This window comes from Rhinatrema bivittatum, chromosome 9 (assembly GCF_901001135.1).
Source record: "Rhinatrema bivittatum chromosome 9, aRhiBiv1.1, whole genome shotgun sequence".
Classification (NCBI taxonomy): Eukaryota; Metazoa; Chordata; class Amphibia; order Gymnophiona; family Rhinatrematidae; genus Rhinatrema; species Rhinatrema bivittatum.
The window spans coordinates 47,159,435-47,171,656 of record NC_042623.1 but is presented as its reverse complement, the minus strand read 5'-3'; the positions used below and the strand labels follow the sequence as shown (position 1 = coordinate 47,171,656).

At 43.8% G+C, this 12,222-nt stretch overlaps 1 protein-coding gene across 20 annotated transcripts in view; it reads right to left on the bottom strand.

Annotated features, from left to right (window-relative positions):
• The window catches only part of CADPS2 (calcium dependent secretion activator 2), a 1,612,018-nt gene that overhangs the window by 1,383,320 nt on the left and 216,476 nt on the right, over positions 1-12,222 (bottom strand). For 19 of the 20 annotated variants that reach the window (XM_029616598.1, XM_029616596.1, XM_029616606.1 and 16 more), the window contains exon 2: positions 7,414-7,527. In XM_029616598.1, the coding sequence (XP_029472458.1) occupies positions 7,414-7,527 (114 nt within the window). Of the gene's footprint in view, positions 1-6,530; positions 6,642-7,413; positions 7,528-12,222 lie in introns of those variants that run through there. The other variant, XM_029616613.1, reaches the window with a different exon arrangement.

Sequence of the window (12,222 nt, the reverse complement as noted above, 5' to 3'; positions counted from 1 at the left end):
ACATTGGAACTCTCTCCAAACATATATAACAGGTACATCTTCCCTTCAAATACCAGACCCACGTCTATTGCAGACCTGAAAAGTTTAGTCTTAGTGTCTACTCATGACTAGCAAGTCACAACTTTCCACTCAGGTTTTTCCACTTCTCCCATCCAGCAACGTGTAGATCTCCCTGAGGTCCTCCACATCATGGACCTTCATGAGGGATTCCTCATATCAGAAAGCAGAGTTGCTTACCTGTAACAGGTGTTCTCACAGGACAGCAGGATGTTAGTCCTCACATGAGGGTGATATCATCTGATGGAGCCAATCACGGAATACTTTTGACAAAGTTTCTAGAACTTTGACTGGCACCTACTGGGCATGCTCAGCATGGCACTAACCCTGCATCCAGCAGGAGTCTCCCTTCAGTCTTATGTATAGTAAAAAAGAGCGTACCCAACTCCGCGAGGTGGCAGGTGGGTTTCGTGAGGACTAACATCCTGCTGTCCTGTGAGAACACCTGTTACAGGTAAGCAACTCTGCTTTCTCACAGGACAAGCAGGATGGTAGTCCTCACATGTGGGTGAACAACAAGCTGAGGATGCACGCACATGTACCGAAAACAACCAAAGACGTGCAACAGGCACAACAACAGGGGTGATTCTTTGGTATACGGGCAGCCTGAATATCCCAGCGGGTGTAGAAGGAAGTTGGATATTACGCTGAAAATAGATTGCGTAGAACAGACTGGCCAAAGATAGAATCTTGTGTATCAGCCTTGTCTATGCAATAGTGTGCTGCAAAGATATGATGAGAACTCCAGGTTGCAGCCTTACAGATATCAACGAGAGGTACAGAACGAAGGTGTGCAACAGACGTTGCCATTGCCCTAATGGAGTGTGCTTTAACTCGTTCCTGAAGTGGAAGGCCTGCCTGCTGATAGCAGAAGGAGATACAGTCTGCTAACCAGGAGGACAGGGTCTGCTTTCTAACAGGGATTCCCAGCTTAAGCTTATCAAAGGACAGAAAAAGCTGGGTGGATTTCCTGTGTCCTGCAGTGCGTTCCAAATAAAAGGCAAGTGCACGTTTACAGTACAAGGAATGCAGAGCCTGCTCAGCGGGAAGTGAGTGGGGCTTTGGAAAGAAAGTAGGCAGCACTATGGATTGATTTAAATGAAATTCAGATACTACTTTCGGTAGAAATTTAGGATGAGTGCGAAGGACCACCCGATCATGAAGAAATTTCATGTAAGGGGGGTATGTAACCAGCACCTGTAGCTCACTGATCCTGCGAGCAGATGTTAATGCCAGAAGGAAAAGGACCTTCCAAGTGATATGTTTCAGTTCGCAAGAATGCAGAGGCTCAAACGGAGTTTTCATGAGCTGCGCTAAAACCACATTAAGGTCCCAAGATGGGGCCAGTGGACGGAGAAGAGGCTTCAGGTGAAGCAAGCCTTTCATAAAGTGCACTACCAGAGGCTGTGTTGAGATAGAGACATCCCCGTACCTCCATGGAATGCGGCAACTGCACTGACATGCCCTCTAATGGATGAGGTTTGTAAACCCGACTCTGAGAGATGCCAGAGGTAGTCTAAAAACTGATTCGTGGGGCAAGAAAAAGGATCTAACTCCTTTGAAGTACACCACAAGGAAAATCTTTTCCATTTCGAATGATAAGACCTTCTAGTAGAAGGCTTTCGTGAAGCCACCAGGACCTGAAATACAGATTCCGAAAGATTGAGAGGCTGTAGGATCAACCTTTCAACATCCAAGCTGTCAGTGACAAGGCCTGAAGGTTGGGGTGGCGCAATTGGCCATGCCTCTGAGATATGAGGGACGGGACCGAGCCCAGAGGAATCTATGGACAAAGAGAGAGATCCCGAAGGATAGGAAACCAAGCTTGATGTGGCCAGTAGGGAGCTATGAGAATCATTAGACCCTTGTCCATGCGTAGCTTCACCTGAGTCTTGCTGATGAGAGGAAGTGGTGGATAGGCATAAAGGAGACCTTCCCTCCAGGAGAGGACAAATGCGTCTCGAGGTGGAACATTGCGACTTCGATGTAGAGAGCAGAAGTTGTCCACCTTGCGATTCTGCAGAGACACGAATAGGTTGATGGTCGGGTGCCCCCACTTCTGAAATATTCTGTCCGCAACTATAGGGTTGAGGGACCACTCGTAGGGCTGGAATTCCCGACTGAGATTGTCCGCTAGAACATTGTCCACACCTGCCAGGTAGGTCGCTCTGAGAAGCATGGCCTGAGATAGAGCAAAAGCCCAAATCTGTGCTACCTCCTGACAAAGGAGGTAGGATCCGGTTCCTCCCTGTTTGTTGATGTACCACATTGCTACCTGGTTGTCGGTCTGGATCAGGATTGTTTTGTTGGATAAACAATCTCGAATCGCAGCAAGAGCATATCTGATCGCTCGGATTTCCAGAAAATTTATTTGATTTATTTATTTTTTATTTTTATATACCGATGTTCCTGTATAGAATACATATCGCACCGGTTTACAGAGAACTGAACTGTCGCCCCCGGAGGCAGATACATGGAACAGGATTGATACTATCTTATGTTAAAACTAGACTAACAGTGAACAAATGAGAAGCAATTTAAAACAGGTTTGCTTAAAGAGATTGGAACCAATTAAAACATATTTACAATGTCCTATTTACAGTGGTATAGGTGGAGGGAGGACTGTGCAGTACCATTCCTCGGATCTTATCCCGATGTTGATGTTGTGATTCCTCTACCAACCAGGTTCCCTGAGTTTGTAGGTGGATGACATGTGCTCCCCACCCTAGAGTGGAAGCATCGGTTGTCAATACTATTTGAGGTTCTGGAGTTTGAAAGGGTAGACCTTGAAGTAGATGGGACTCCAAGATCCACCATGCCAGTGAGAGACAAAGTCACCAGTTGATGTGGACAATATTGGACATTGAATGATGTGCTTGTGACCACTGAGACTTTAATGTCCACTGAGTTACTCGCATGGCTAGATGAGCCTTAGGGATAACATGGACGGAGGATGCCATATGCCCCAGCAAGACCAGTAGATGACGAGCCGTCGTGGTTTGATGAGATCTTATGTTCCATGCCAACAACGCCAGTGTGTGAGCTCGGTCCTTGGGAAGAAAAACTCTTGCTTGGATCTTGTCGAGATCCGCTCCGATAAAGGAGAGAAACTGAGATGGAATGAGGTGAGATTTCTGGTAATTGATTAGAAATCCCAATGAGAGTAGTAGCCGCACTGTAAGGGGGAGGGAGTGAAAAACTCTTTCCAATGACTGAGCTCTCAGCAACCAGTCATCCAGGTAAGGATAGACATGAGTGCCCAGTTTTCTTAAGTATGCAGCTACTACTGCTAGGCACTTCGTGAAAACCCGAGGGGCTGACGATAGGCCGAATGGAAGGACCTTGTACTGGAAATGTTGGTTTCCGACAAGGAAGCAAAGGTATTTCCTGTGAGATGGGGTAATTGCGATGTGCTTGTACGCATCTTTTAGGTCTAGAGAGCAAAGCCAATCCCCCTGTTGAAGAAGGGGAAGCAAAGAGCCCAAGGTTACCATCCGAAACTTCTCTTTCCGAAGATGCTTGTTTAAGGCCCGTAGGTCTAATATCGGGCTTACCCCTCCCGTCTTTTTTGGGATTAAAAAGTATCAGGAGTAGAATCCGTGTCCTCTTTGGGCAAGAGGAACCGGTTCTATGGCATTTGCTTGCAGCAGGGAGGATACCTCCTGCTGCAGTTGGTGACAGTTGTCGGAAGTGGGCCATCCCGACCAAGGTGGAGTATCCAACGGAATGGAGAGGAAATTTAGATGGTAGCCTTGAGCGACAACTGCTTGCACCCAGCGGTCGGTGGTGATGTTTAGCCACTTGGTGGAGAAGTGGCATAGATGGCCGCCTACAGGTAGATTGGGTAGCAAAGGATGGTCTTCGCTCTGAAGTCAAAACCCCACTGTAGGAGCAGGTTGGGAAGGCGCTTGAGCTTTCTGAGCTCAAGGCTGGCGCGGTGTAGACTTCTGGAAGGTCCGGGCCGGGCGAGCCCGAGACACCGGTGGATAATATTTATGGGTCCTGTAAGATGTCCGTTTAGTATCACGCCGGAATTGTCATTTGGATGGAGTGGAAAGATCTGCCTGGGCCGCCGAAAGCTGTCGAAGCTTTTCGCTATGGTCCTTCAACTGGGCTACCATCTCTTGGATTTTATCTCCAAACAGGTTATCCCCTGTGCATGGAAGGTCAGCCAAACGGTCCTGTACTTCAGGACGGAAATCAGAGGACTTCAGCCAAGTCCAATGGCGGGCACTGATGCCCGCCGCAGACAAATGGGATGCTGTGTCAAAGACATCATATGCTGAGCGGACTTCATGTTTTCCCGCGTCAAATCCCTTCTTTAGTATGGAATTCAGCTGGTCTTGAAGCTGTTCTGGAAGGGACTGTCCGAAATCCTGTAGCTGTTTAAACAGGTTACGGTTGTACTGCGTCATATATAATTGATATGACACAATACGGGAGATAAGCATGGCCCCGTGAAACACCTAGCGGCCTAAAGCGTCGAGAAATTTCTGCTCCTTTCCAGGTGGTGCCAAGGAATGGGACTTTGGACGCTTGGCCTTCTTTTGGGCGGACTCCACCACCACCGACTGATGAGTTAACTGCATCTTCTGAAACCCCAGGGAAGGCTGGAACAGGTAAATAGCATCCGTGTTACGGTTCACTGGGGGAACCGACCCAGGATGCTCCCAGTTGCACTGCATCAGATCCTGCAGCACCTCATGAACCGGAACGGACATGATTTCCTTTGGAGGATCCAGGAATTGCAACACCTCCAGCATTTTATGCCTGGAATCCTCTTCCGTCTGTAGTTGGAACGGGATAGTCTCTGCCATCTCCTTTATAAAACTAATAAAAGAGAGATCTTCTGGCGGAGACTTGCGCCTTTCATCTGGAGGAGACTGTTCTGATGGAACTTCTGTTGAATCCTGGGAATCTGTTGAATCATCCATCCAGGGATCATAGGGTTGATCTCCTGCATCCCTCGGTGGTCCAAGTAGGTGTTCTTCAGCCCGAGCGTGAAGTTTGAGTGGAATCGGTGCTGGCATCGATGGACCTGGTCTCTCATTGAAAAATCAAGATCTGGCACCAGTACCGGATGCACGGGCACCGATGGCATCGGAGACTTAATCGATGGCCTCGATGGTGGAAGACCCGACGGTCCCAGAACAGGTTCCATCATCGACATGTCATCTTCTCCCAATGAAAGCAGGATGGGTGTCAATGGAATCATCGGTAACGGCGATTTTCTCGGTGCTCCCGGCAGGGAACCGATGAGTAGATCCAGCTTGTCCAGGAGAGGCAGCAGCACCAGAAGCATCGGTGCCAGTTCCCGCACAGGGACCGGTGCTGGCATCTGTGGTCGCGGGAGGCCTTGGATAGCCTGGACCACAGCCTCTTGCACCATCCGGTGCAATTCCTCTCGGAGCGCTGGGGTGGTGAGCCCTAGGTCCGGAGTGGGAAGCACTATGGGCAGTACCGGAGGGTCCACCAGTCCCGGTGGAGTCTCTGTAGCCCCTTCCACTGAAGGCATGGAACGCCTCAGTGCATCCGGCTTCGAGGGCGCGGGACGCTCCTCGGCCCGGGTCTTCTTCATCGGTGGTTCAGACGATGGCTCCACTGACGAAGCGGAAGGCACCAGTCTTCGATGTTTGTGTCAGTGCTTCTCTCTGCACTCCCCTTTTCCTGACTCCAGCATCGACGACATAGACAGCGATCGGGAGTCTTCGGCCTCAGATCGACGTCGATGCTTCGGCAATTGAGTCGATGGTGCCTGTGGAGACCGGTGATGGAATAATAATGCCATCTTTTCTAACCGTGCCTTACGGCCCTTCAGGGTCATTTGGGCACAGTCGGTACATGTCTCCACATCGTGTGACAGTCCGAGACATAAAACACAGACCAGATGAGGGTCCGTGATTGACACAGTTCTCGGACAGTTAGGGCATTGACGAAAACCCGTCGCCATCGTGGCCGTCGAAAAATTTAGGCCAGTCGCGGTCGGCGCCGACAAGGTCTACAGAGGTTCCCACCGGGAACCGACCGAAAAATGGTGGTAAACTTACCGGACGACTCGGAATTCGACGGCGCAAAAGAGAGACCCCCTAGAGGGTATAAACTTTTGCAAGTTTTGAAAATAATTTCCTGAGGAAAATTTCCAGTCAGGAACTGTGAAGAGCTCCAAAAATCCGCGTGGCTATAGCTGCGTGGAAAAAAAAGAGACTGAAGGGCACTAACCCTGGATGCAGGGTTAGTGCCATGCTGGGCATGCCCAGTAGGTGCCAGTCAAAGTTCTAGAAACTTTGTCAAAAGTATTCCGTGATTGGCTCTTTCAGATGATGTCACCCTCATGTGAGGACTACCATCCTGCTTGTCCTGTGAGAACTCCTTCTTCCTCCTGGCCATTTCCTTGAGGGGAAAACATGCCCCTTTTCCTCAACATTTCCTCAAGCGGAGGAAAATCTTCCACTCAACAGCCTTGGGCCTCTTACCTTGAGGGAAAAATCCCCTGCATTGCCCCACTCCATACTGGGATGGTCCATGGGCCAACCAGCCTGCAGGCTGGCTACTTCAGGCCACTACATCCTGGAGGTCCCTCTTGCTCAGACTCCAACCTAGTAAAGGGCAAACTCCTGACCAATTCCTCCCAAATTTATGCCTCCCACAGATAACAGTTTCCACCAGTCACCTAAACCCACAATCTTAAAGGGACCCTCCCTACAATAAATGCCATCCTGTGGTCATTCAGTGGTATTACACACTGAAAACAGTTAAAACATTTTAGATGAACTTTAATCAAATGAGAATCTCAGGGTCTCTCCCATTCAAAATATCTTGCACAACTTGAACGGAGACAAAGTGAGCACAAATTTTGGGGTTTCGCCACAATTGCATTGATGTATTTTACCGTAGCAACATTTTGAAATAGAATTAAAACTAATCTGAATATGGTGATAATACTTAATATATTGTAAAGCATCACATTGGAAAATAATTTATAAAGGGAATTAGAAAAGGTTCCTTGTAAATGTAATCTTACAAAAGAATTACCAGCCTTTTAGCTGTTGTTGAATTAATTCATTTAAAACGTATGGTGAAGAAGATAGTAATAGCCAGCCCTATCAAAAAATGTCAGAAATGTTTTTTATGCCAGTTTTCTTTTAAAGAAGTGGATATTTTCCAGTTCTATTTATCTCCTCTGTCCAGGCAGCTAGATTTTCAGCTTCCAAATTATAAAAACAGCATAACAGGTCCTCTGTGAGGATTTAAAACCTTGGAACTTAACAGAACTGTTCCATAAACTTAAAGGAAAGAAGGCAATGTCTTAATTTAAAAAAAAATATATTTTATAAAATAGAAATTAATTCAGTTTACCTGATAGTAACTTCGAACTGCATTGCAGAAGGCCTCATCTGCCACAATTTGAGTCTCCCCATTCAGGAAAGACTGGAAACGTTCCTTTATCATCTGTAATTGTTGCTTATTGAGCTAAAGGTTTAAAAGATAACAATAATTAGCATCGCAGAAGAATAAATACATTTATTTCATCAAAATTCAAAAATTATTTTAAGACAAAACACTTATATTTTTGGACCAGCTTTTATTGCACAGAAAGTCCACCACATATAGCAGACCCATGGCAAATAGCACATAGAAATAAAAAAAAATTATATTAAAAGTACTTTGACATTTGCGAGCAATGCTCACACACACAGGCAAGCATATCAGATTTTATGGATCTGTTCTCCATTGCTGAATTTTCTGTGTCTCATGTTTTAAATAAGTACATTTTTCTTTTATTTTCAACATGGATTAAAAATAAAACCTGTCCCAGTCAAAATACAAGAGCAGTAGTGTTCAGTCTTTGACCTTAAGTCACATTCAGATGTCCCCTTCCATTTCAAACACAAATTCTGAGAATTAGTGCTATTTGAAGTCCATAATGATTTACAAATTGTGAGTTGCAAAAAAATATTGCAGAGGCTCCTAAATCACCAGCTGAATAGTGCTGCATTTGGTCATAGGGAGGACATTTTTCTAAGGCATTTCTGTGGGTAAAACAATGCTTTGCTTGCAGAAATGTCATTTTACAAAATCGCCTGCCCAATATACAGGTAAACTTGCGTGCATATTGCCAGTTAGAGTAAAGGTATTCTCAGAGACACAGTTTCAAAAGCTTGCACACAAATTTTCCGGTGCACATAATAGCAGGCAGGCATAATTGTGTGCAAGTGAATTGGGTGGGATCATTTTCGAAGCACACAAATCCACTTTGATAACTGGTGTAACACATATTCATTTTTTGCCACCTAATTTAGATGGGCTGTTAAAAAAAATACCCCACAGATTTTCCTCAGTAAGCAGAGGATTTCTGAAATGTATGACCATATGGCTGTGATTTCAGCCAAGGACAGATGACAAATGTTATTTCATATTAAAAGTAATTTTAAACTTTTTCACACCATAAAGCTGCAAAGTGTTAAAGAGTAGGCAGTAAGGGAGAGATTTAAGAAGCAGATAGTGTTTTCTTGCCCATCGGAAGATGGGTCCCTAAATCTAGTCCTTGAGCGCCCCAAACTAATCTAGTTTTCATGATTTTCACATTGAATATGTACAAACTATTGTATGCAAATACCTTGTGTGCAGTTTTGGTCACCCCATCTCAAGATAGGCATAGCAGATATAGAAAAGGGACAGAGAAAGGCAACAAAAATAATAAAGGGGATGGAAAAGCTCCCTTATGGAGAAAGCATAAACAGATTAGGGCTCTTTAGCTTGGAAGAGATATCACTAAAAGGTGAAATGATTGAAACTTATAAAATCATGAGTGGAGTGGATCGGGTAAATAGGGAATGTTTTTTTAACCTTTTTTTTTTTTTTTTTAATTTTTATTGAATTTTCAAAATACATTGAAGTTCCAAAATAAAGACACCAGATAATAATATACATATATATCCAAAAGAAATAAAACTGTCTTAAGTTATCTTCATCATTCATAATGCAAAGTAAAGTAGAGACACACATTACATTCCTACTGGAGCAGTTCTTTACAGAAATATATTACAGGAAAAGACTGTTATACCTTCATCTTTTCACATATTCCCTTTCTATGGGGGCTTTTTAGGAGTGTGAATCCAAGTAATCCCTAAGTTGTTCAGGTTGATTAAAAATATATTGAGAATCTTGGAACATAATTATACAACAGCAGGGGTATCTCAATATAAATCTAGCTCCTCTCTGTATCACTTCTGATCTCATTGTGATAAACATTTTACGCCGTATTTGAGTAGGACGAGCAATATCCGGGAATATTATTATCTTTTGGCCATAAAACAATTTATCTTGGTTTCTAAAAAATAATCTTAAAATTGAATCTCTTTCCATTAGGAAAACAAACTGAACAAATAAAGTTACACTAGATGTAATACTCATCTCAAATGATTTTTCAAGTATTTCAGTTAAATTCAAATCTGGATTTATTACCGGTTCTTCGTTTGTATTATGTGCCCTATCTCCGCTTTGATTCAAAGGAAGATAATATATCCTTGATATAGCTGGGATAGCAGAATCTGAAAAATTCAACACATTTTTAAGATAACTTTGAAACAAATCCTTAGGAGAGATTAAATTTAACTTTGGAAAATTAAGAAGCCTTAAATTCTGACCTCTAATCTGATTTTCAATATTTTCTATTCTATCTACACAAAGTTTCTCAGATCTTATCAAGTTTATTTGTACCTCATTATTATGTTCTAACTTCTCTTCAACTGTTTTAAGATTTTTTTCCAATTTCTCCACCTTTTGTCCTACTACATGGTTCTGATGTAAAACCTCCTGTATTCTATGAGACAAGGCATTAATTGATTTCTGCATCTGGATAATCATACCCCCAATTTCTCCTAACAAAACTTCTTTGGGAGTTATTACCTGAATTACATCATCTCCCTCCCCCATAGTTACCTCCATATCTAATACAGAATTATCCCCTATTTCCAATACCTTGGAACCCTCTAAAATTGGGTTCTCTGGAGCATCAGATAAATTATCTGAACTCCTCTGGTAACTGGGATTAGGGCTTACAAAAGATTGTTCCACAACTGAATCAACATTTCTGACAGATGGTGGTTCCGATCTCATTGGGGCCCCTGGACTTAATGAAGTTTCAAAAGGCCGGGGGTATAATTCCTGCTCCAAATTTAAACCCCCTGCGGCCATCCTTGGGGTAATTGATGAAGGCCTTCTGAAGCTTTCCTCTATTTTCGTTTGATGTAATCCAGAAACTGGTGTCGAAGTGATATCTTTAACCCGAGCTTTCCTTTTAGTGTGTGGCATTATAAGAAAAGCTTTTCCCAATTAAGGAAAGTTCCAAAGCCAACAGTACAGAAATCTTGGTTAATATGTGTCTGTGACCACTGCAGATTATATTATAAGCAAAATATATCAGGTATTACATCCGCTTATTTCCCAATGTGCTTCTCAGACCTTTTCCGGCCTGCTCCGGACTAAGCCGGACAAAGCCGCGTGCCCCTTTGTGGGGCACGCGTGGGGTAGCCTTTGTCGTGGGGTAGCCCCTCCCACGGTCGAATTCAGCCAATAAAACAGCAGGAAATGTTAAAGAGCTCATCGGGTATAGCAGGAAACTGATGGCAGCGGCGGCGGCGTGCCGCAATAAGAGTTCTTATGTAGTGTGGGGTAGCCCCGCCCATGGTCGAATTCAGCCAATAAAACAGCAGGAAATGTTAAAGAGCTCACCGGGTATAGCAGGAAACTGATGGCAGCGGCCGGTTTTTTAACCTTTTAAACAACTCTAGGACTGAGGACATTCAATGAAACTAGCAATTAGCAGATTTAAAATAAATCGTAGAAAGTATTTTTTTATTCAGGGCACATTCAAGCTGTGGAATCTTTGCCAGAGGATGTGGTCAAGTCAACTAACACAATGGGATTCAAAAAAGGACTGGACAAGTTCCTGAAGGAAAAGTCCATAAACAGTTAATAGCCAGGTAGACTTGGGAGAGCCAGTGCTTATCCCTGAGAGTGAGATACAAGAAATAGATCAACTATTGAAGATCTGATGAGTACTTGTGACCCGGACTGGCCACTGTCAGAGACTGAATGCTGGGCTCAATGAACCTTGGTGTGACCCAGAATGGCATTTATGTTCTTATATTTATCATGAAAATTTTGAAAGCCAGACTGGTTTGAGGTCCTCTGGGACCAAATTTGGAAACCTCTATATTAGAATCCAAGAAAGAGTCCTCAACTCCCAACCTCCACAACTGCAAACCATGGTTTTCAGGGTAACCAAACTATGTAATTGACCTTGTTCTCAGAGCATATATGTGAAAGTACATCTGATGAATATTTATTTTGGATATCCTGCAAGCCAGACTCAGTTGACAACCCTTGATAAGAACTCCTCTTTGTTCCCCTGACTCCCAACCCCTGAGACAACTTTGCCTTATCTCTCACCCAAACTTATAAAATGTGTAGACTGCTAAAGCACCTGTATTCTGTGAACAAGGATGGGAAAAAAAGTCAGGCCACCAAGGCTTTTTTTCTTATGTTTGATTTATAAAACAACATCGTCGCCTGATCCATCAATTTTATTGAAAGGCTTAAGGCCATTCTATTTTTTCTCTCTTACAAAGTCCCCTGCAGGCTGCATATCACTTTAAATGGTTCTCCTAGCTGACAGTCTTATTTGCTGGAGTGCTTAAGATGAGAGAGCTGTAAAGTACTTCATCCACGCCCCCTTTTATGAGATATGTTGAAGAAAACAAATAGACTTCTGATCCTAAAAGTATGCAATATGTTTTCTCAGCATTCCCCTAACTTCTGGCCACTCTCGCCAGAGCTGTAACCAGGCAATTTGGTACCTATGGCCAAGTGAAAAACTGCTCCCTCACCATTACACAACACATGACACCATGAGCTGGGAGACTCTGTTCAATGTTTGTACAGTAATGTCGATGGCCAGTGCAAGGGTATTAGGTGCCCTAGGAAAACTTTACAGCCTTGCACCTCCCCCCCACCCCCACCCCATTACACCCTCCTCACATACAATTAAAAATTATGCATTTATAATAACAGATTTTATATGAAAAAGAACATTCAAAGCACAGTCTTCTGAGGTAAAAATTATTACTTACAGAATGTATAGCAGAGTTGCTTACCTGTAAC